Source organism: Macaca fascicularis, chromosome 5, assembly GCF_037993035.2.
Source record: "Macaca fascicularis isolate 582-1 chromosome 5, T2T-MFA8v1.1".
In the NCBI taxonomy this organism is placed as follows: Eukaryota; Metazoa; Chordata; class Mammalia; order Primates; family Cercopithecidae; genus Macaca; species Macaca fascicularis.
In genome coordinates this window covers 77,260,925-77,286,186 of record NC_088379.1, presented here as the reverse complement: position 1 = coordinate 77,286,186, position 25,262 = coordinate 77,260,925, and the positions used below count along the sequence as shown (strand labels likewise).

Sequence of the window (25,262 nt, the reverse complement as noted above, 5' to 3'; positions counted from 1 at the left end):
TCAACGAAAAAAAAGAAGATGTCAGCCAGGCGTGGTGGCTCCCGCCAGTAATCCCAGCACTTTGGGAGGCGGAGGCGGGTGGATCACGAGGTCAGGAGATCGAGACCATCCTGGCTAACACGGTGAAACCCCGTCTCTACTAAAAATACAAAAAACTAGCCGGACGTGGTGGCGGGCGCCTGTGGTCCCAGCTACTCGGGAGGCTGAGGCAGGAGAATGGTGGGAACCCGGGAGGCGGAGCTTGCAGGGAGCCGAGATTGCGCCACTGCACTCCAGCCTGGGTGACAGAGCAAGACTCCGTCTCAAAAAAAAAAAAAAAAGAAAGAAAGAAAGAAAAAAAAGACGTCATTTATTTCAGAAAACTATCTGTTTTGAGTATAATAGAGGCCAATTGAAAACTTGATGGGTGTAACTATTTCTAAAGTAATTTCTCCTCACGTGGAAAACAACTCATCAATAATAAACCGTCATACCTGCTCCCCTAGGCCTGGGGATCAATGTTGGAAACTACTATGATAATTTGAAATCATGCTTGTTTCATTTACTTCTTTTCTCTTCTACGACTTGCAGGGCTCAATATTACTACAGCTGTGGAAGAGAGTCTGTAATTTGGGAGATCACTCCTCCTGCGTTGTTTAGACAACCCTCCAAAAGGATCCAGAGGCTGTCACAGCCCAGTGGATTCAAAAGACAGTGTCTACTAAATAGGTAGAGTATCTTGAGAATCTCTGTAAATCCTAATCTAATTTGGCCAGATGTCTCAGTATTTTTTTTTCTAGTTTTAGTGTGTGCAATTTCATGAGCTAAAAGTCCACTTGTGTTCCAAAGCATCAGGTAAAAAAAATCAAATATTTGCAGCAATTGTAGGTAATGAGAAGATCATCTTCAGTAATTATATTTGGCTCAAATTGTGGTGAAACTAAAATTTATACTCAACCTTACCATTGTTAGCCAGTTGAAAGGAAATATGCAACTAAAACGCCACAGGTTTTTGCAGTTTGTGGAATTTGTTCTCCTGTATCTCTCTGACTTTGAGGATACTTTTTCTTCCTTTTGCTTTGAAGGCTGAATTTCTTCTTGTCTTTATAAGACCACTAGGTGGTACATTTTCCATGGGAGCTAAGACTGTGATATGGTTGTTGGAAAAGCTAATTCAATGTTAGGTTGCATTAGTGGAAGATATACAGTGCACAGTTATGGAGAGCTGATAGTGCTACTGTGTGCTACTTTAGTCAGAACACACTGGGCATGTATGTGCAGTTGTGGATGTTATGCCTTAAGAAATGATAATAGGCCGGGTGCAGTGGCTCACGCCTGTAATCCCTGCACTTTGGGAGGCCGAGGCGGGCGGATCACGAGGTCAGGAGATCGAGACCATCCTGGCTAACACGGTGAAACCCCGTCTCTACTAAAATACAAAAAATTAGCCGGGCGTGGTGGTGGGCACCTGTAGTCCCAGCTACTCGGGAGGCTGAGGCAGGAGAATGGCGCGAACCCGGGAGGCGGAGCTTGCAGTGAGCCGAGATGGTGCCACTGCACTCCAGCCTGGGCGACAGAGTGAAGACTCCGCCTCAAAAAAAAAAAAAAAAAAAAAAAAAAAGAAATGATAATAAACTTGAGACTATTCAGAAGGTGGGAAATGAGATATTGGGCTACTGGAAACTCTGTTGTGTGAAAAATAGTTAAGAGAAATGACATGTTTAGTTTAAAAAAGAGAATAAGAAAGTGGCAACAGCTGTGTTTAAATATTTAAAAGGGTTGGCAACTGGAGGAGGAAGAAGAGGTGAACGTGAAATTACTTTATGTTAATCCTAGAACTAGAAGTAGAACATTGACAGGGCAGCAGACGTCAGCTTAGGGTAGGAAAATCTTTCTGACTAGCTATCAGGTAATGGAAACTGTCCAGTAACAGAGGGTGAGCAGGCATTCCACCCTAATCCCGGAAAGTTTTCAAGCCACACTGGAATTGTGACTTTACATGGATTTTAGAAAAGGTTCCTGCATTCAGAGAAAGGTTGAACTAGACAGCTTGAGTCTTTTCCATCATAGAATACTGTTAAAGAAGGCCCAATTCTTCCCACAAAGTTTCCTCAATTACTTATTTATCAATTTGTTCAATAAAATCTGCCATATAACAAATATATAAAATTTGGTAGTTATGTATACACATAAATTTGGTAATGTGTCTATTGTTATAAACAAAGGAATACTTTATTGCCACTTCTTGAGAGACCTCAGTTTGATGTTACATGTAAATAAAATGCCCTTTAGTGTTAAAACATTTTGTATTTTTTTAAGTTTATATTTCCCTGCTTTTCTAAGTAGACTTTTCTGCTGCTTGAACATACATGTAACCGTTGTTCATTGGCTTAAGCTCTTTATTATGAACATCAACTATTTTATAATACTTTAATATAGAAAACTTCTCAGGAGCTGTTTAAGTATAAAGCCAAGATTTTCCTTAGGCTAAATGGTCTGACTTCCGTGCTTTCAAATTATGAGATGTTTGCTTCTCATAATTGTTTCTGTCATTTCTCTTTTTGTCAAGGGAATAGTCTCTAACCAACCACTTTTTAAGTCTTCTGTGAATTGGAAACAGATCACCAAGTTTGTTACAATTATGTGAAGGAAAAAAGCAAGTGCTTAGTGAAGACACGCAGGGCTATCCAATAGATGACAGATATGAGCCTGGGCTTTGTGACATATATTTTAGTTGATTAACTGAAGGAGCTCAACTGCATATTTGAGCAAGTAGAAAAAGTAATCAGCAAACTTGAACACAGGTCAATTGAGATTATCAAGTCTGAGAAACAGAAAAGAAAAAGAATGAAGTAAAATGAACACATCTTCCGAGACTTGTGTGACACTTTGAAGAGTATCAATGTAGCTGTAATGGAAATTCCATAGCAGAGGAGAGAGATCAAGCAGTGGGAGAAATATTTGAAGAAATAATGAGCCAAAATCTCCTAAATTTGATGAAAAATATTACACATCCATGAAACTCAACACACTCCAAACAGGATAAACTCAAAGAGATTCAGAACTTGACACATCGTGATCAAACTGTTGACAGCCAAAGACAAAATCTTGAAAGCAGCAAGAGAAAAACAACTCATTTTATACAAATGATTTGCAATAAAGTTAAAAAGTAATTTCTTATCAGAAACCATGAAGGCCAGAAGGCAGTGGTATGCCATATTTAAAGCACTGAAGGATTGACCAGGTGTAGTGGCTCACACCTGTAATCCCAGCACTTTGGGAGGCCAAGGTGGGTGGATCATCTGAAGTCAGGAGTTTGAGACCAGCCTAGCCAACATGGTAAAACCTCATCTCTACAAAAAATACAAAAATTAGCCAGAAGTGGTAGCTCATGCCTGTAATCCCAGCTACTCAGGAGGCTGAGGCACAAGAATAGACTGAAAGTAAAAAAATAGACACAAATAGACTGAAAGTAAAAAAATGGAAAAAGATATACCATGCACACCAACCAAAAAAGACCTGGATTGGCCAAACTGATATCAGACAATATAGACTTTATGACAAACATTGTTACTAGAGACAGAGAAAGGTCATTTTATATCATAAAAGAGTTAGTCCATTAAAAAGGGAGGTGGAGGTTGCAGTGAGCAGAGATTGCACCACTACGCTCCAGCCTGAGCTAGAGAGTGAGACTCTGTCTCAAAATAAATACATAAATAAAATAAAGCACTGAAGGAAAAAGACTGTAAGCTAATAATACTCTTTTTAGCAAAATTATCCTTCATAACTGAAGGGGAAATTACAGTATTCCCAGATAAGCAAATATTGAGAGAATTCATTGCTGGCAGACCTGCTTTATGAGAAATAATAAAGAAAGTCCTTCAGGCTAAAGTGAAAGGACAGTTAGCCTGGGCAGTATAGTGAGATCTCATCTCTACTGAAAATAAAAAATTTAGTGGGGTGTAGAGGTGAATGCCTGTGGTCCCAGCTACTTGGGAGGCTGAGGCAGGAGAAATTGCTTGAGCCTGGGAGGTTGAAGCTGCATTGACTGTGTTACTGCATTCCAGCCTGGGTGACAGAGTGAGACCGTGTCTCAAAAAAAAACCAAAAAAAGACATTTAACAATAACTCAAATCCAAATAAAGGGCACAAAAAGTTAACTACATAGGTAAATATAGAATGTAGCACATTTTATATAGTATATTATAATTACATTAAAATGTAAATATGTATATATTTTTGTTTGTAACTCTTTTTCTTCAGCCTGACATAAAAGACAACTGCCTAAAGCAGTAACTTTTTTTTTTTTTTGAGACAGAGTCTTGCTCTGTCACCCAGGCTGGAGTGCAGTGGTGCAATCTTGGCTCACTGCAAGCTCCCCTCCCGGGTTCACACCATTCTCTTGCCTCAGCCTCCCAAGTAGCTGGGACTACAGGCGCCTGCCACCATGCCCGGCTAATTTTTTTTTTTTTTTTTTTGCATTTTCAGTAGAGACGGGGTTTCACCATGGTAGCCAGGATGGTCTTGATCTCCTGACCTTGTGATTTGCCCGCCTCGGTCTCCCAAAGTGTTGGGATTACAGGCGTGAGCCACGGCGCCCAGCCAAAAGTAACTTTTATGCATTAAAGGACACTACCAAGAGAGTGAAAAGACAACCCACAAAATAGGAGAAAATTTTTGAAAACTATATATCTGATCAGGGACTAATATTCAAAATATATAAAAATAATCCTGAAAACTGTACCATAAAAGACAACCCAATTTTTTAAATGGGCAAAGGATTTAAATAGACATTTACCCAAAAAAGATATACAAATAGACAAGAAGCATATGAAAAGATGCTGAGCATCATTTGCCTTCCTGGAAATGCAAATTAAAATCACAATGAGACACCAGTTCACACTTACAAGAATGGTAAGGACGATGATAAGAAATAATAAATCAACAAAACAATAACATATCGTTGAGGATGTGGAAAAATTGAAACCCTTATACATTTCTGGTGGGAATGTAGAATACTGCAACTGATAAAGAAAACAGTTTTTCAGTGCCTCAAAATTTTAAATATGGAGTTATTATATGAGCCAGCAATTAGACTCCTAGACATGTACTCAAGATAATTAAAAACATACGTTCACACAAAACTGGTACACAAATATTCCTAGCAGCATTATTCATAATAGCCAAAAACTGGCAGCAATTCAAATGTTCGTCAATGGATGATGAATAGATAAACAAAATGTGGCAATCATACAATGGAATATTATTCAGCCATAAAAAAGAAAGAAGTGTTGATATATGAATCTTCTAAACATGCTAAGTAAAGGAAGGCAGACACAAAAGGCTACATATTTGTATGAGTCTATTTATTTGAAATTCCTGGCCTGGTGAGGTGGCTCACACCTGTAATCCCAGCACTTTGGGAGGCTGAGGTGGGCAGATCACTTGAGGTCAGGAGTTCGAGAACAGCCTGGCCAACATGGTGAAACCCCATCTCTACTAAAAAATACAAAAATTAGCCAGGCATGGTGGCGTGTGCCTGTAATCCGAGCTACTTGGGAGGCTGAGGCAGAAGAATCGCTCGAACCCAGGAGGTGGAGGTTGCAGTGAGCCCAGATAGTGCTACTGCACTCCAGCCTGGGTGACAGAACAAGACTCCATCTAAAAAAAAAAAAAAAAAAAAAAAGAAATTCCAGAATAGGCCAATCCATAGATCCAAATCCATAGAGACTGAAAGTAGATTATTGGTTCCCAGGATTCTGAAATTAGATAGTGGTGATGGTTGCATATCTTTGTGAATATTTTAGAAACCACTGAATTGTATACTTTAAAAGGGTAAATTTTATGGTATGTTGATTGTATCTCAGCAAAAAAACAAATCCCAAACTAATAGCCTACCCCTGGAGAGTAATCATGTTTTTATTTGAGAAAAAACATTTTCCATATTAGGCTCGTAAGTTTGTCATTTAATTGGTAGGTTTTTGATTAGGGAAAGAAATATGTGGGGAACAGCCTATGAAAATTGGCCAAGTGGCTGGCAATTATGACCAGCACTATCTTAAATCATACTGCAGAGGAGACTGACCATTGCAGAGGGTGGCTGGAATTTTTATTTCAGAGATTTAAGAGGAGGAATTGTTATAAAATGAAGTGTTTTTCATAATACAGGTCACAACTCATTCATAACAGATCATAAAATCAGTTCCAGTTTTTTTCATAATGAAATTAAATTAAAATTTAAAAACTGGAATGCATTGTGTAGGGTATTATTTCATAATAATTTTCATTTCAGATACACAAACACACATTTGCATGTACTGTATCACAATATAAAATATACTGGTTTTTTTTTGAGACTGGGGTCTCTCTTTGTCACCCAGGCTGGAGTGCAGCGGTGCAATCTTGGCTCACTGCAGCCTTGACCTCTTGGGCTCAAGTGATCCTCCCGCCTCAGCCTTGCAAGTAGCTGGGACTACAGGTACATGCCACCACACCTGGCTAATTTTTAAATTTTTGTAGAGACAGGATCTCATCATATTTGCCTGACTGGCCTCAAACTCTAGGCCTCAAGCAATCCTCCCACCTCCACCTCTCAAGGCAGAGGGATTACAAACATGTTGGGATGTCTGTTGGGATTACAGACATGAGCCACTGTGCTGGCAAAAATGTACTTCTTACTGTTGATCAGAGTAAAAAAATTTTAAGAAACAACAATCTGATAGAAAGAGCATGACTGTGGGATAGATGTTCCTAAGATAGAAGCAGTGTATATAATTGATTAGAAGTTGATCTTAGCAATGGAAAATCCAATTGTTGTTTCTCCATCCAACAGCTGTAATATTTCATGTTTCCATTTGCTTATAGACCCTTCAGTGATAACTCAGCAAGAGATTCTCTTCGAATCTCTGATCCTTCTCCCCGGATATTACAACTCTCAGTAGCCAAAGGCACAGACCCAAACTATCATCCTTCAAAAAAAGTAAGTGTGCCCATGTGGAAGAAACAGTTCCTGATTGACTTGTAACATACTACCTACCCTCTTTTTCTAGATATGTTTTCCTTTCTTCCTGCTTATTTTTCCCTCTTATCAAATGAACTTTTCTGACTCTTTCCTCCATGCCTAAGGTATCAATCAGGATTGCATCAGAGAAGCAGAACCACTATGGGTGATGTAGAATACAGGATTTATTATAGGAATTAGCCCTTCAGCAATTGTGGGAACTGGTGGAGAAGCCTGTGGAAGCCTGTTATGGCAGCTGGGACTTGAGTCTGGTTATACATCTAGAAGCAATGAGATATAATAGGGGCAAGTCAGCAGTTCCCTGGAATATGTCTATGATAGGGGAAGCCTCTATGGGTTCTTTAGGCAAGGAGGGTCTAACCTCTTCAGATGGATGAAAGATTGATTCTAATAGCAAGGGAGGCTCAGCAGTATTTTGGTGTTTAAAGTCCCCAGCTTCATTGGAATCTGCCCATATATCCTCATTCCAATGTTCAAGGCCCCACTCTTTTCCAATCATTGCCCTAACTTTAGCATAAAAGACTGTTCAAATTTGGAAATTCAATTTCACTGTAATTCACCCACTCAGAAAATTAGATTCTGGGTCTGGTTTTCAGAATGTTCAGCCCTATGCAGTTAGAAGATAAGGCTTTCAAAATTTTAGGGAAGTCATAGAAGCTTTCTGATTCTGTATGTGGACATTACTGTGGAATTTTATTTTTTAAATTTTATTTATTTATTTTTTTGAGACGGAGTCTCATTCTGTCACCCAGGCTGGAGTGCAGTGGCCGGATCTCAGCTCACTGCAAGCTCCTCCTCCTGGGTTTACGCCATTCTCCTGCCTCAGCCTCCCGAGTAGCTGGGACTACAGGCACCCGCCACCTTGCCTGGCTAGTTTTTTGTATTTTTTTTAGTAGAGACGGGTTTCTACTGTGTTAGCCAGGATGGTCTCGATCTCCTGACCTCGTGATCCGCCCGCCTCAGCCTCCCAAAGTGCTGGGATTACAGGCTTGAGCCACTGCACCCGGCCTATTTTTAAATTTTTTTAAGACAAGGTCCCACTCTGTCACCCAGGCTGGAATGCAGTCATGTGATCACAGCTCACTGCAGCTTTGACCTTCCAGGCTCAAGTGATCCTCCTACTCCGGCCTGAATAGTTGGGACCACAAGTGCATGCCACCACAATCAGCTGATTTTTACATTTTTTGTAGAGACAAAGTTTCCTTATGTTGTTTAGGCTGGTCTTGAACTCCTAGGCTCAAGCGATTCTCCCACCTTGACCTCCCAAAATGCTGGGATTACAAGTGTGAGCCACTGTGCCTGTCCTACAGATGTATTTTAAAGGCCTGAGATTACCATTTTCTTTTCTCAAAGTTCTTCAGTTCACTTAGAAGCAACCAAGCAATCCTACTGTACTTATTTATTTCACTAAAATGTTTGCTTGCAGCAGCTGCTTCATCTCCCAAAGCCTTTCTTTCTGTTTTGCCACTGCATGCCATGGACTATGGTGTATTTTTTTTCACCACTAGCAATAGGATCATTAATGCCTTTAAATCTAATCAGTTTGGAAAACAAACTCCAGATAATCCAAAACCAATACAGAGAACCCAGCCTTAAAGTTCTCATCTAGGTGTCTGTTGCTTTATGCCAAACCATCCCCAAACTTAGTGGCATAAAACAACAATGATTTTATTATGCTCAAGGATTTTATGACAGAGAAATTCTGACTGGGCAAGCAGGTATGGCTCTTCTCTGCTCTATGATGTCTAGGGCCTCAGCTGGGAAATCTGTAATGCCTTGGGTGTCTGAAATGGTGGGGGACTGGAATCATCTGGAGGCTCCGTTACACTTGTCTTAGTCAGCTTGGGCTGCTGTAACCTAAAACCATCGTCTGAGTAAATTAAACAAAAGACATTTATTACTCACAGTTCTGGAGCCTGGGAAGTTCAAGATTAAGATACTGGCATATTCTCTTCTTGGTGAGGGCCCACTCCCTGACTTGCAGACAACCACGATTTTGCTGTATACTCACATGACCTCTTCTTTGTAGGTTCTCAGAGAGAAAGAGAGAAAGACCTCTGGTCTCTCTTCCTTTTCTTATAATGACACTAATCCTATTATGGGGACTCCAGTCTCATCACTTCATCCAAATCTAATTACTACCCAAAGCACCCCACTTCCTAATTCAATCACTGGGGATTTGGGCTTCAACATGTGAATTTAGGAGGGACGCAAACAGTCAGTCCACAATAATACCTGTGTGTGGTGCCCAGGCTGGGATAACCTAAAAGCTAGATAGACTCGGTTGAGAATATCTATCGGAGTTCCTTCATATGGTCTCTCCATGTGGCTTAGACCTTTCTTGTCATGAGAGCTGTTCTGAGAAGGAATATACTAATATGGAGTGTCTCAAGGGTGAATATTTCAAGAGAACAAGTGGAAGCTGCATGGTTTTTATGGCTTGACCTTAGAAGTCACGTAACGTTATAGTAGACATGCTCTGTTTATTGATGTAGTTACAAGTCTGGCCAGATTCAAGGGGGCAGGGACACAAACCCCACCTCTCAATTGAGAGAAGTGTCAAAGAATTTATAGGCACTTAAAAAAAACTGCCACACCCAATGATGTAAGCTTTTTAGGTATCCTTGAGCATGGATTTTATATGCAGAAAAGACTGTTTAGAGGTATGCTATAAATAATCAATAGTCTCATTTTAAAATTTTCAAATTTAAACGTTGATTTTTCTTAGGCTTTTAAGTTTGACTTGCAAGTTTATTATTTTATTTATAATTCCAGCAGTTTTTAACAATTAATTTTAAGAGCCCTAAATATTCTTTTTTACATAGCTGTCCCTAAAATGTTTATTTTATAAATTTACCTTTTACACTTTATTTTCATTCAACTTACTCATTTTACAGTGCATAAAACAATTGTACTTTATCCATTCTTCCTTGGTCCATTGATTGATTGATTGATTGATTGATTTCTTCATTCAACATTTTTCTTTTTTTGTGATTTTTCCATAAGTTATTGAGGTACAGGTAGTATTTGGTTACATGAGTAAGTTCTTTAGTGGTGTTTTGTGAGATTTTGGTGCACCCATCACCCGAGCAGTATACACTGCACCATATTTGTAGTCTTTTATCCATCACCCCCATCCCACTCTTCCCCCCAAGTCCCCAAAGTCCATTGTATCATTCTTATGCCTTTGTATCCTCATAGCTTAGCTCCCACGTGTCAGTGAGAACATACAATGTTTGGTTTTTCATTCTTGAGTTACTTTACTTAGAATAATAATCTCCAGTTTCATCCAGGTCACTGCAAATGCTGTTAATTAATTCCTTTTTATGGCTGAGTGGTATTCCATCCTATACATATACCACAATTTCTTCATCCACTCGTTGATTGATGGGCATTTGGGTTGGTTCCGTGATTTTTCAATTCTGAATTGTGCTGCTGAAAACATGCATGTGCAAGTATCTTTTTCAAATAAGGACTTCTTTTCCTCTGGGTAAATACCCAGCAGTGGGATTGCTGGATCAAATGGTAGTTCTACTTTTAGTTCTTTAAGGAATGTCCACACTGTTTTCCACAGTGGCTGTACTAGTTTACATTCCCACCAGTAGTGTAGAAGTGTTCCCTGATCACCGCATCCACACCAACATCTGCTGTTTTTTGATTTTTTGATTATGGCCATTTTTGCAGGAGTAAGCTGGTATCGCATTGTAGTTTTGATTTGCATTTCCTTGGTCATTAGCAATGTTGAGCATTTTTTCATATGTTTGTTGGTCATTTGTATATCTTCTTTTGAGAATTGTCTGTTCATGTCCTTAGCCCACCTTTTAATGGGATTGTTTGTTTAATTCTTACTGATTTGAGTTCGTTGTAGATTCTGGATATTAGTCCTTTGTCAGATGTATAGATTGTGAAGATTTTCTCCCACTCTGTGGGTTGTCTCTTTACTCTGCTGACTGCTCTTTTGCTGTGCAAAAGCTCTTTAGTTTAATTAAGTCCCAGCTATTTATCTTTGTTTTTATTGCATTTGCTTTTGAGTTCTTGGTCATGAAATCCCTGCCTAAGCCAATGTCTAGACGGGTTTTTCCAGTGTCATCTTCTAGAATTTTTTTTTTTTTTTTTTTGAGACAGAGTTTCGCTCTTGTTGCCCAGACTGGAGTGCAATGGTGCGATCTCGGCTCACTGCAACCTCTGCCTTTCAGGTTCAAGCGATTCTCCTTCCTCAGCCTCCCAAGTAACTGGGATTATAGGCATGCACCACCACACCAGGCTAATTTTGTATTTTTAGTAGAGATGGGGTTTCTTCATATGGGTTAGGCTGGTCTCGAACTCCCAGCCTCAGGTGATCCACCCACTACAGCATCCCAAAGTGCTAGGATTACAGGGGTGAGCTACCGTGTCCGGCCATCTTCTAGAATTTTTGTAGTTTCAGGTCTTAGGTTTAAGTCCTTAATCCATCTTGAGTTGATTTTTGTATAAGGTGAGAGATGAGGATCCAGTTTCATTCTCCTACTTTTGGCTAGCCAATTATCCCAGCACCATTTGTTGAATAGGGTGTCCTTTCCCCACTTTATGCTTTTGTTTGCTTTGTCGAAGATCAGTTGGCTGCAAGTATTTGGGCTTATTTCTGGGTTCTCTACTCTTTTCCATTGGTCTACGTGCCTATTTTTTTTTTTCTTTTCTTTTTTTTCCTTTTTTGAAATGGAGTCTTGCTCTGTTGCCCAGGCTGGAGTGCAGTGACACAATCTCAGCTCACTGCAATCTCTGCCTCCCAGGTTCAAGTGATTCTCCTGCTTCAGCCTCCCGAGTAGTTGGGATTACAGGCGCCCACCACCACACCTGGCTAATTTTTGTATTTTTAGTTGAGACAGAGTTTCACCATGTTGGCCAGGCTGGTCTCGAACTCCTGACCTCAAGTGATCCGCCCACCTCGGCCTTCCAAAGTGCTGGGATTACAGGTGTGAACCACTGTGCCCGGCCCGTGTGCCTATTTTTATACCAGCACCATACTGTTTTGGTGACTATGGCCTTATAGTATAGTTTGAAATCAGGTAGTGTGAGATCTCCAGATTTGTTCTTTTTGCTTAGTCTTGCTTTGGCTATTCAGGCTCTTTTTGGTTCCATATGAATTTTAGAATTGTTTTTTCTAATTTTGTGAATAATGCTGGTGCTATTTTGATGGGGATTGCGTTGAATTTGTAGATTGCTTTTGGTGGTATGGTCGTTTTCACAATGTTGATTCTACCCATCCATGAACATGGGATGTGTTTCCATTTGTTTGTGTCATCTATGATTTCTTTCAGTAGTGTTTTGTAGTTTTCTTTGTAGACGTCTTTTGACTCCTTGGTTAGGTATGTTTCTAAGGGTTTATTGTTGTTGTTGGGGTTTTTTTGTTGTTTTTGTTTGTGTGTGTGTGTGTGTTTTTATTTTTTATTTTATTTACTTTTGTTTTTTGCAGCTATTGTAAAAGTGGTGGAGTTTTTGATTTGTTTCTCTGCTTGGTCACTGTTGGTGCATAGAAGAGCTACTACTGATCGGTATACATTAATCTTATATCTGGAAACTTTGCCAAATTCTTTTAGTAGTTCTAGGAGCTTTCTGGAGGAGTCTTTAGGGTTTTCAAGGTAAATGATCATGTTGTGCAAACAGTAACAGTTTGACTTCCTCTTTACTGATTTGGATACCCTTTATTTCTTTCTCTTGCCTGATTGCTTTGGCTAGGACTTCCAGTACTATGTTGAAGAGAAGTGGTGAGAGTGGGCCTCCTTGTCTTGTTTCAGTTCTCAGAGAGCTTTCAACTTTTCCCCATTGAGTATTATGTTGGCTGTGGGTTTGTCATAGAGGGCTCTTATTACATTAAGTTATGTCCCTTGTTTGCCGATTTTGCTGAGAGTTTGCTGGATTTTGGAGAGTTTTGGAGAGTTTGTCAAATGCTTTTTCTGCATCTATTGAGATGATCATGTGATTTTTGTTTTTAATTCTCTTTGTGTGATGTTATCACATTTATTGACTTGCATGTGTTAAACCATTCCTGCATCCCTGGTGTGAAAACTAGATATTAAGTTCAAAATTATGCATGGCTAAAAGGTTCATTCAATGTGCAAGGTAAGCAAATAGATTTTAAGGTAATGGAGTATAAAAAGTTCATTCACATAGTTTCAAATGGTACTTTTTGCAGCTACCATTTAAGAAACTAGCATTTTTCAAGTTGTAGTATCAAGGAAGAATATCCACAGTTATTTGAAAAGACTCTTGGGCTCAATCCATCCTCCTTACCTCAGCCTCCCAAACTGCTGATGTCATAGGCATGATCCACCACACCCAGTCTTATGGTTCTTTCTAAGTTGAAAATTACATTAAGGAAAGGAACCGTATCTTATTATTCCTTGTTGTGTCTTACATACTATAATTGCCTAAGAAATGTTTGTTTAATAAATTGAATAAGTAAATGATTAAGTCTTTTTAGATCATAAGCTTTAATTGAAAGCAATGGTTGTCATATATTCTTTCATTTTCCCAGAGCCTGAGAGGAAAGAAAGCTTTATTCATGCTTAAAAATGCTTAAAATGCTTAATTAGTACTTTGTTGTGTTGTACAAAGAGGTAGGCTCTTCAGTTTGAATGTTCTCTACCTCTTACTATGTAAACTTAAATAAATTAATGAATCTCATAATACCTTGGTTTCTGTCTTAGAGAATTAGAAATAAAAATGATGCCCGAGGTGAGGAATAAATGATTCAATATGTTATGGTTTGATTTGTGTCCCCACCCAAATCTCATGTAGAATTATAATCCCCAGTGTTGGAGGAGGGGCCTAGTGGGAGGTAATTGGATCATGAGGGTGGATTTCCCCCTTGATGTTCTTGTGATAATGAGTGAGTTCTCAGGAGACTTGGTTGTTAAAAGTGTGTTGCACCTTCCCCTTTGCTCTCTCTTGTTCCCACCATGTAAGATGTGCTTCCCCTTTGCCCTTCCACCATGATTGTAAATTTCCTGAGGCGTCCCCAGCCATGCCACCTGTACATCCTGCAGAACCATGAGCCAACAAGCCCTCTTTTCTTTACAAATTACTCCATCTCAGGTAGGTCTTTATAGCAATACAAGGATAGACTAATACAGAAAACATGTGTATTATCATCATCATAATCTTCATCATCAATTAAATAGCACAAGAAGGAATTTGACTAATACACCAAACATGTAAAATTTGACTAATACACAAGACTAATACATGAAACATGTGAAACACCGTCACTGTTAGTATAATCATAATCATCATCATAATCATCATCAATTAAACAGCACAGGAAGGAATTTTAACCCACAGTTAAAGCCCCATTTTATTTCCAGTTATTGATTATATTTTCCTTCAAAGTTTTATGGTAAGCTTTGATTTTGAATACAAGTAATTTAAATAGAAGACCATATAATTTGGACAAATTTCCACAATTCAGATAGTGAAGAATAACTTGGGAGTCTAGTGGGGAGATGTGTGGTTCTGCTTTTCTTCTTATTGGCTTTGGCTTCTTTTTCTTATCTAGTCCAATTAGAAGGGAGACACTTAAATTCACTTTAAGCATGGTGATTTGTGATAATATAAGCCCCAATTCCCAAAGGGCAAAAATAATTAAGAACAAAGCTAAGTCACCCTTTATAGCAGGGATCCCCAGTCCCCAGGCTGTGGACCAATACCAGTCCATGGCCTGTTAGGAATCAGGCAGCACAGCAGGAGGTGATTTACACATTACTACCTGAGTTCCACCTCCTGTCAGATCAGCAGTGGCATTAGATTCTCATAGGAACATGAACCCTATTGTTAACTGTGCATGCAAAGGATCTAGGTTGTGCTCTCCTTATGATAATGTAATGGCTGATTATCCAAGTTGGAACAGTTTCATCCCCAAACCATCCTTTTTCCAACACTGTCCATGGAAAAATTGTCTTCCATGAAACTGGTCCCTGGTGTCCAAAAGGTTGGGGACCACTGCTTTATAGTATTCTCATTTGGTGGGGCTGAGCCTGGCGTCCTGGCTGAGTTTATCAGTCCACAAATGAGCATTACCATTTATCTCTGAATCAGTATGTAACATTATTTGCTATTGCCTCAATGTCTTTAGTTTAACAGTTAAGTTCTTGAAAAGCCACGTTGGAATCCATGCAATCTAGTTTGAGAAAGATAGAAATTGATCCTTTCAACTGTGATTATAGGTTACTGCAAGATTCCCACCCTTTCTACTGGAGTGTTGAGAAGTCTGGCCCTGAGGTCAAATCATACTTCGTAATCTTGAACTAGATAGTGTTTATTATTTGATGCTTACAAGTACTGTTCTATTTTTTCCCCTAGATGCAAACCCCGATTTCACTTTCTACCCTGAGTGCGATTGCAACTCCAAGAATTGTAGACCTCGCCCACCCAAGGATCAAGTTAGAGGGTCTGTGCTATGAAAGACAAAGAAGTGAACTGCCCATCCGTCCTGTAAGCCATCACTACCTTGATATCCTTCAGCTCACTTTCTGGCTGCTCCTAGGGTGCTATTTTGCCTCTACAGGGCATAGCCCAAAGTCACTGGAAAAGAGAATCTGGGAAGAGTGGTCTGTGGCAGGAAGAGAGACCTAGCTACATGATAGGGAGAAGGGGAAAAGAGTAGAGCACCAAGAGCATGGGCTTTGGAGTTCAGTTTTAGAGCTGGATTCAAATTGCAGCCTCGTCACTCCAAGCTCTATGATGTTGGGACAACCTTCCTGAGCCTTATTCATTCAACAAATATTTGGATGCCTACTGTGAGCAAGGCAGTGATCCCAGTGAATAACTTGGAGCTCTATGCTAATCAGGGGAGACAAACAATAAATTAATCAATAGATAATGTCAGATCGTGCTAAATGCTATGAAGAAAATAACATAGAAAATGAATGACTATGGGTTGGGGTAGTAAGATACTTTGCCTGTGGTAGTCAGTGAAGGTCTCTCTAAGGAAGGAACATTTGAGCTAAAACCTGACTGATAAGGAGTTAACCAAGTGAAGATCTAGAAGAATATTCCAGTAAAGGGAAGATTACATGCCAAAGTACTAAAGTTGGGATGCACTTGAAGTTGGGTAGAGCAAGGTGAGCTAGGGAATTCTGGAGATAGCCATCCTCACTGATACATCTGCTGTGTTGAGCAGTAACAGGTAAGTCATGGCACTCAGCACAGAGCCTGGAACCTTCGATGGCTTCCCTCCTTCTTCATCCTTGACATTCCCCACCATCAACTGCAGTGCCAACTTGATGCCCTATTCCAGTTGGGTTTTCAAAAAATATCTAATGATCCTGTTGCCAAAAGAGGTGGGACCAGTTTCACCCTGTTTCAAGGAAACTGAGGATTTGATACGGAATTCTATTAGGAAAGAAAACCATTCTGGGAATCAGAAACCCTTGGAAGAGTCTCTTAAGTTTACTGAAGTGACTGTCAGGCAAATGACTTTATTCTCAGTTTTTTGGTATGTAAAAATGGAAGTAAGGCAGATCTTTCTGTAATTGCTAGGATTGTTTGGGTTTGTTTTATTTTTTAAGGTCTTTAGAAAAAAGGAATACCACTGCGGAAAATCATAGTCTTAGAACCTGAAACAAATCTGCACCAGTGCAATGCAGAACACTTTCGAGACTACTGAGAGTGGTGTTAGCTGGCCACCCTAATTGTTTTCTTTTGTGTGTGTGTGTGTGTGTGGTTTTTTTTGTTTTGTTTTTTTTTTTAGACAGTGCTTTGCTCTGTCATCCAGGCTGGAGTGCAGCGGCATGATCATAGCTCACTGCAGCTTTAACCTGCTGGGCTTAAGTGATCCTCCCACCTCAGCCACCTGAGCAGCTATGACTACAGGCATGTGCCACCACACCCAAGTTTTTAAAATTTTTTGTAGAGACAGGGATCTCACTATGTTGCCCAGGCTGGTCTGGAACCCCTGAGCTCAAGTGATCCTTGTGCCTCAACCTCCCAAAGTGCTAGGATTATAGGTGTGAACCATCATGCCTAGCCCCACTCTAATTCTTTTGAGTGAGCATTTAAAAGAGAATAGTAGATGTCGTCCTAGATATTTTACCAATAAAGCAACATAACAGAAAGGCAATCTGGTAGATGTGGTTTTCAAAGTAAGACCAAAAGGAGTCAGTCAATATATGTTTATTCAGCACCAACTATGTGCCAGAGCCAATTTTAGCTTTCAGCAAACAAGTAATTCCCCTTGAGCAGCTTATATTCTAATAGGGAGAAATACAGACAAAGTGAAATAACCAAGTGATAAATGCGCTGACGTGGGTGTTGACATGTGCTATGAAGAAGATTAAGTAAGTCCTGCAGAAGAGGGTAATTAGGCTGACTTGTCTTGGCTGGTCAGGGAAGACCTCCTTGAAAAATGTGACGTATAAGTCTAGAGACTTGAGTGAGGGAGAGGCAGCCAAGCCAAGGCTGGGGGAAGTTTTTTTTTAAGGAGAACTAGCAAGTGCAAAGGTCCTGAGAGGGAAGGAGCTGGTCCTGGGGGCAGTGTGGCTGGAATCACAGGGATCAAGGGGAGGAGGGAGGAAGATGAGGTCAGAGGGCAGATCATGTAGGGCCTTGTAGGTCACAGAAGGAGCCTAAGTGATATGGTCTGGCTCTGTGTCCCCACTCAAACCTCACCTTGAATTGTAATAATCCCACATGTCAAGCGAAAGACCAGGTGGAGATAATTGAATCATGGGGTTGGTTTCCCCCATGCTGTTTTCCTGATAGAGAGTGAGTTCTCATGAGATCTGATGGTTTTATAAGGGGCTTCCCCCTTCACTGGGCGCTCATGCTCTCTTGCCCGCCACCATATAAGATGCGCCTTTGCTCTTCCTTTGCCTTCCGCCATGATGGTGAGGCCTCCTCCCAGCCACTCCCCAATGGAACTATGATTCTATTAAACCTTTTTCTTAAGAAATTACCCCATTTCAGATATTTCTTCGTAGCAGTATGAAAATAGAATACACTAAGTGGGTAGATGTATGTATGTATATATATATATGCATGTGTGTGTATGTGTGTGTGTGTGTCTATATATATATATATATATATATATATATATATATATACACACATACTTTTTTTTTTTTTTTTTTTAAACCGGATCTGACTCTCACCCAGGCTGCAGAGCAGTGGTGCTATCACAGCTTATTGTAGCCTCAACCTCGCTGGGCTCAAGTGATCTCCCACCTCAGCCTCCTGAGTAGCTGTGACCACAGACATGCACCACCATGCCCAGCTAATTTTTTTTGCTCACAATTATTATTTTTTCTTATTTTTAAATTTTTTTCACTTTAAGTTCCAGGATACATGTGCGGAATGTGCAGATTTGTTACATAGGTATACATGTGCCATGGTGGTTTGCTGCACCTATCAACCTGTCACCTAGGTTTTAAGCCCCACATGCATTAGCTATTTGTCCTAATGCTCTCCCTCCCCTTACACACCCCCTGCCCCTGACAGGCCCTAGTGTGTGTTGTTCCCCTCTCTGTGTCCATGTGTTCTCACTGTTCAACTCCTACTTATGAGTGAGAACATGCAGTGTTTGGTTTTCTGTTCCTGTGTTAGTTTGCTGAGGATGATGGCTTCTAGCTCCATCCATATCCTTGCAAAAGATATGATGTCATTCTTTTTTATGGCTTCATAGTATTCCATGGTGTGTATGTACCACATTCTCTTTATCCAGTCTATCATTGATGAGCATTTGGATTGGTTCCAGGTATTTGCTATTGTGAATAGTGCTGCAGACACTTCTCAAAAGAAGACATTTATGTGGCCAACAAACATATGAAAAGAAACTCAACATCACTGATCATTAGAGAGATGCAAATCAAAACCGCAATCTCACACCAGTCAGAATGGTGATTATTAAAAAGTCAAGAAACAATAGATGCTGGCAAGGCTGTGGAGCAATAGGAATGCTTTTACACTGTTGGTGGGAATGTAAACCAGCTAATTTTTGTTTTTCTTTCTTTTTTTTTTTTTTTTAGAGATGGGGTTTTGCCATTTTGCCCAGGCTAGTCTTGAACTCCTGGGCTCAAATGATCTGCTCACCTCAGTCTCCCAAAGTTCTGGGATTGATTATAGGCACAAGTCATTGTGCTTGGCTCAGCCTAAGTATTATTTTTAGCAAAATGGGAAACAATAGGATGGGTTTATTTATTTATTTATTTGAGACAAGAGTCTCACTCTGTTGCCAGGCTGGAGTGCAGTGGTGCAATCTTGGCTCACTGCAACCTCCGACTCCCTGGTTCAAGCGATTCTCCTGCCTCAGCCTCCTGAGTAGCTGGGATTACAGGCACATGCCACCACGCCCAGCTGATTTTTGAATTTTTAGTACAGACGGGGTTTCACCATGTTGGTCAGGCTGGTCTCGGACTCCTGACCTCATGATCCAACAGCCCTGGCCTCCCAAAGTGCTAGGATTACAGGCATCAGCCAACGCACCCAGCCCAGGATGGGTTTAAAGCCTGGTAGTGACATGATCTGATTTGGGCTTTAGGAAGTACTTAGCTCATGAAGTTGTTGTGATGATTCAGTGGGAATGATTTAGGTAAAACTTACAACACTGTCTGGCTCACAGAACATACTCATTACATGTTCATTCTCTCCCTCAGTAACTGTCATGGAAGGCCCCATTGTATAGGAGCAAAGATGGAAGCAGAGAGACCAGTTAGGAGTCTGTTGCAGTAATCCAGAAGAGAAATGATTGTGACTTAAGTAAGGATACACCTGTAAACATAGAGAAATGTAAAATTTGGGATATATTTTTGTGTCTCTTTGTTTCCACTATAGGTAACTCCTGCTGCCATGCTAGCTAAACCTAGCCCCCGAACAATAGCTCTAGCGAAGTCCAAGTCTGTTCATCAAGATTACCTACCTGACCGCGATGCCTGCTGGCCAGTATCTTACGCGGCTACTCATTCCAAAGCATCACCCAGGATTCAGGAACTAGCTAATCCAAATAAGAGGTATGTCAATTTCAGGCTAAAGTGGGACAGGAAAGGCTGGGGTTCTGGTGAGAGGGAGAAAGTTGACCTAATAAGGCAAATGGAAAGAGTTGTAGAAATACAAAAAAAATTTCAAAAGCATCTTACTTAACAAATTACATTTATTATTGACATATCTATGGTCTTCTTACTCTAAACATAGGCTACAGTTAAAAGGTTAGTGGACTAGGTATTGCAACTTAGATCTAGGATGGGGCAGGTGGATCACACCTGTAATCCCAATGCTTTGGGAGACCAAGGTGGGAGGATAGCTTGAGGCTAGGAGTTGGAGACCACCCTGGGGAACATAGTGAGACCCCGTCTCTACAAAAAATTCTTTAAAAAATTGTCCAGGCATGGTGGCTCATACCTGTAATCCCAACACTTTGGGAGGCAGAGGTGGGAAGATCGCTTGAGCCCAGGAGTTTGACACCAGCCTAGGCAACAAAGTGAGACCCCATCTCTTCAAAAAATACAAAAAATTAGCCAGGTGTGGTGGCATGTGCCTGTAGTTCTAGCAACTTGGGAGGCTGAGGCAGGAAGTCATTGCTTGAACCCAGGAGTTTGAAGCTACAGTGAGCTATGATCTGTAACACTGCACTCCAGCCCAGGCAACAGAGTAAGACCCTGGCTCTAAGAAAGAGAAAGGAAAAAAGAAAAAGAAATTTAAGATCTAGGAGACAGTCCGATCAGTATGTGTATGGAATTATTTATCTAACATATATTATTAAGTGAAACAAGTTCTAGAGCACAGCATGTAATATGTTGCAATTTGTGTAAGAAAAAAAGACATAGGCCATATATTTGTTTGCATATGCCTATAGTATCTCAGAGGGTATACAAGAAGCTAGTAACAATGGTTGCCTTTGGGGTCCTAGGGAACTGGGATAGGAGGAAGACTTATTTTTCAGTAAACAGGCTTTTGTATTTTTCCAGTGTTTTGCATCATGTACTTGTATGGCCTAATTCAAATAGATAAGAATATATAGTTAACAAAGAAAAACATTGCCTCTCATTTCTGTTTATTTTTTGGAGGACCTCTTAACTTGCCTGAGCCTCAATTAATTTTGTTACCTTGACGGATAACATCTGATCCCTCTTTTAAACCATCATTAGCAAAACCCAGGAGAGGCAGAAAAAGTTGTGGAAGTCTTGAGCTCAGGGAAAAGGAAATATGCTAGTCATCTATAATGACATTTTTTAAATGCTATAATGTGTTTATCCTTTAAAAAAATAAACTTGCCATCAGATGAAATGAAGCTCATTCTCTGTTCATTAAAGAGAAGAGGCTGGGTGCATTGGCTCACACCTGTAATCCCAGCACTTTGGGAGGCCAAAGCAGGCGGATCACTTGAGTACAGGAGTTTGAGACCAGACTGGGCAACATGGTGAAACCCCGTCTCTACTAAAAATACAAAAAAATTAGCTGGAGTTGTGGTGCACGTCTGTAGTCCCAGCTACTCAGGAGGCCGAGGTAGGAAAATCACTTGAGCCCGGGAGGAGAAGGTTGCAGTGAGCACACATCGCACTACTGCACTCTAACCTGGGTGACAGAGTGAGACCCTGTCTCAAAAAAATAATACAATACAAAAAAATAAAAAATAAAGAAAAGAGAAGAATATGATCAAGTGCATTATCAAAGTTTTATCCTGGTGACAAAATTATTCTTTTGTGGTAAGGTGCTGAGAGTGGCCAGCTTCAAAAATTTTATTTTCTTAAGTCTACCAGAGAACGATCTGGCTTGTTTTAACATTGCCAAATTATGTTATGGTAAATGATACATAGGGGATACAAACTCAGGCTTGTTTGATTCCAAAACTCAAGTTCAAGATTGAGCAACTTCCTGAATTTACTTTCTGGGGAAAGAGAAAAGGTTTTGGAATCTGACAGACATGCAAATCTGGTGTTGTCCATAGATCATTCATTTAACTTCTCTGAGTCTTGATTTCCTCATCTGTATAGTGGAGGTCATGAAAATAAAAATGGGGTAATATCATAGTACATAACATACAGTGGATGCTTGAGAAACATTAGTTGCCTTCTCTGTTCATCTTATTTCAGGTTGATTTCTTTTTCCCCTATTTCAGGGCTCCTGTGCATATTGTGTATTATGATCCAGATGTCTTTAAAACCAAGCCAGCTGCTTTGAAAGCACGGTGTTCTCAAAGGATCCGGGAGTTGTCACAACCTCTTACACGTTAAATACAGAAAGCCACAACAGTCAGACCCTGGTTATGTATCTAGAACACATATTAGATGACTTAGTTCCCTGCTGTGGTACTGTCAGTTTACATTCACCCCTTGCTTCCCCTCCCACAAAATGAGACCTTTAGGGAAAACCACCATGATCATTAAATAGCAGTTGTTGCTGTTACCTGTCACTGAATCTTCAGCAGATTTGAAGACTCCAGCATGCAATAAATGAGAAAATGAGAGACTGCCTTATTATCCTTACTGTTGCCTCACAAGCATCTTGGCTGCCTCATTGCTGTAGCTGACCTGAAGAAACACTCTTCCTTATATTTGTGGGTTTTGCTTTTCCTTTCCCAGTGAGTTCCATGTTCCCCAATAGCTGATCCTGCCGCAGTCCCTTCTCCAGTAAGTCCTGGGAAATGAAACCATTCTTTGTGTCATTTCAGCATCCCCTTATTACTCAGAAAAAACACTGAAAAAGTGAAGCTCTTTTGGGAAAATTGAAATATTTTTTATAATCTATAAATACAATTTATAACTGAAATTTAGGGAACAGGTTACCTTAAATGATGATGTCACCAATCTCTGTTCCTTTACTCATGCCAGAGTCACGTACCATAAATGAGAGAAAAAGCAAGATGTTTGGTAAGCATTAAAATTCTCTGTAAAATTGCATCTGCCCAGAGTTTTATTCTCTCCATAGATCAGTATTTTACAAATTGAACTAACTTTTATGGGGCATATCTAGATTTGCGTGAAAATGAACTTACTTGAAAGCCAGTTTTACAGATGAATGAGCTCTACCTTTAAGGTCTTTGTGTTACAGAGGGGTAGTACCACTTAGTAGTTTTGAACTTGAGTTTTGGAATCAGATGGAACCTGAGTTTGTCTCTGTCAGGGATTATTTACCAGGTATGTGATCTTAAAGAAACTTCCAGGCTCCCTGTGCTGCAGTTTCTTTATGTAGAAAATGGGTTCCTGAATATTCTTGTAAAGATTAGATGATAAAATGTATATAATAAAGTATGAATTTGAAACAAAAATTTTTATTTAGAAATTTAGCTGTGGCTGGGCACAGTGGCTCATGCCTGTAATCCTAGCACTTTGGGAGGCCGAGGCGGGTGGATCACGAGGTCAGGAGTTCAGGACCAGCCTGACCAACATGGTGAAACCCGTCTCTACTAAAAATACAAAAATTAGCCTGGTGTGGTGGTACACGCCTGTAATCCCAGCTACTGGGGAGGCTGAGACAGGAGAATCGCTTGAACCCGGGAGGCAGAGGTTGCAGTGAGCCGAGATTGCACCACTGCACTCCAGCCTGGGCGATACAGCGAGACTCCATCTCAAAAACAGACAAGACAAGAAAAGAAATTTAGCTGTGTTTCACATGTTTAAAGCAGCACAATTCACAATTGCAAAAATATGGAACCAACCTAAATGCCCATCAGCCAACAAGTGGATAAAGAGAATGTGGTATGTATACACCATGGAATACTACTCAGCCATAAAACAAAACAATGGCATTTGCAGCAAGTTGGATGGAGGTGGAGGCCATTATTCTAAGTGAAGTAACTCAGGAATGGAAAAACCAAACATTGTATGTTCTCACTTATAAGTGGGAGCTAAGCTATGAGGATGCAAATGTATAAAAATGATACAATGGACTTTGGGGACTCAGAGGGAAGGCTGGTAGGGGGGTGAGGAATAAAAGATTACATAACGGGTACAGTATACACTGCTCAGGTGATAAGTGCACCAAAATCTCAGAAATCACCACTACATAACTTATCTATGTAACCAAAAACCACCTGTACCCCCAAAACTGTTGAAATTAAAAATAAGAAATTTACCTGTGTTAGCCTTCTAAGGGTACAGTGGCATAATTCATATCAGTGGGGAAAATATGCCTTGATTCTTACATTAAATGAATTCTGTTGAGTGTCTTTGCTTTACCAGGCCCTGTGCTAGGCACTGGAGACAACATAGTGAACCAAACAGATACAGGTTCTGCTCTCATGGACTCTCTAGCTTATTGGGAGAGATGATTTCATTAGAATATTCACCAATAAATGTAAAATTACAACACTAGCAAGTGCTATGAAATAGTGTTATGAAATAGCAAAATAGAGAACTTTGATCCCACAGGAAGGTGAGAGAAGGCTTCTCTAATGAAGGAACAACTGGGTTGGATGCTGAAAATTGAGTAGGACTAACTAACCAAAGAGGATACAGGAAGGCATTCCAGGTAGTGGGAACACATGTTAAATGGACATTGGTTGATTTTTTGATCACTCTGAATTCATTCTTCCTCCATCTAATAAGAACTGCCCATTCTCTTGGAGAATTACTTTCTCCTCATTGTTTAAAGCTTTATGGGGATTTTTATTCGAGGTTTCCTAGCCAAGGTATGGACATGTAACCTAAGTCAGCCACACCCATTGAGCTGTCTTCTGGGACTGTGGATCTTAAGCATAGTGAGGCAAGGGTGATGGCGGGGGAGGGTAATTGGAGCTGATATTTCCCATTATAGGTGCCCTGACGAGACTTTATTTTTCTTCTACTACCTGTGTCCCTGGCGCTGTTCTGACTCCTACCCTGGTGCTTCAGCTATTCCTTTGACGCCGGAGCTGCCTTCCAGTAAATCCCCTGAGGCGGATGGAAGGATGCATCAGGGACTGAAAGATTGCCAGTGTGGCCCAAACAGCAAGAAATCCGAGGTTGTGTGAAGCAAGAGGAGGCTGAAGGATGGGAACCAGACCAGAGCACGTAGGGCACTGGAGGATGGGTTAAGGATTTTAGTCTTCATCCTAAAACCAAAGGGAAGCTATTGAAGTAATTTAAGCATAGGGATGATGTGATCAGGGTTGGCTTTTGAAGAATTGGTTACGACAAATAAATTGGGAAGGGGCAGTGGAGCTGGGTAGGCCAAGTTAGGTTATCTAGTAGGTCATTTGAAAGGTGAAAATAGTTTGGTGGTACCATGGTGGAGACGGTAAGAAGTGACAGGCTCAAGAGAGATTTGAGAAGGTAGATTTATGGGATTTGATGATGGGTTATACATGGGGGGTGGG

General features: G+C 40.3%; 1 protein-coding gene across 3 annotated transcripts in view; it reads left to right on the top strand.

Moving 5' to 3' along the window:
• Nucleotides 1–23,234, top strand: part of SPMAP2L (sperm microtubule associated protein 2 like) — a 72,605-nt gene extending 49,371 nt beyond the window's left edge. The window contains exons 5-9 of one of the 3 annotated variants that reach the window (XM_045392565.3): nucleotides 571–708; nucleotides 6,844–6,958; nucleotides 15,338–15,469; nucleotides 19,805–19,980; nucleotides 22,086–23,234. In XM_045392565.3, the coding sequence (XP_045248500.2) occupies nucleotides 571–708; nucleotides 6,844–6,958; nucleotides 15,338–15,469; nucleotides 19,805–19,980; nucleotides 22,086–22,200 (676 nt within the window). In that variant the 3' untranslated portion in view covers nucleotides 22,201–23,234. Of the gene's footprint in view, nucleotides 1–570; nucleotides 709–6,843; nucleotides 6,959–15,337; nucleotides 15,470–19,804; nucleotides 21,610–22,085 lie in introns of those variants that run through there. The other 2 variants (XM_074039945.1, XM_074039946.1) reach the window with 2 other exon arrangements.
• Nucleotides 23,235–25,262: the final 2,028 nt, after the last annotated feature.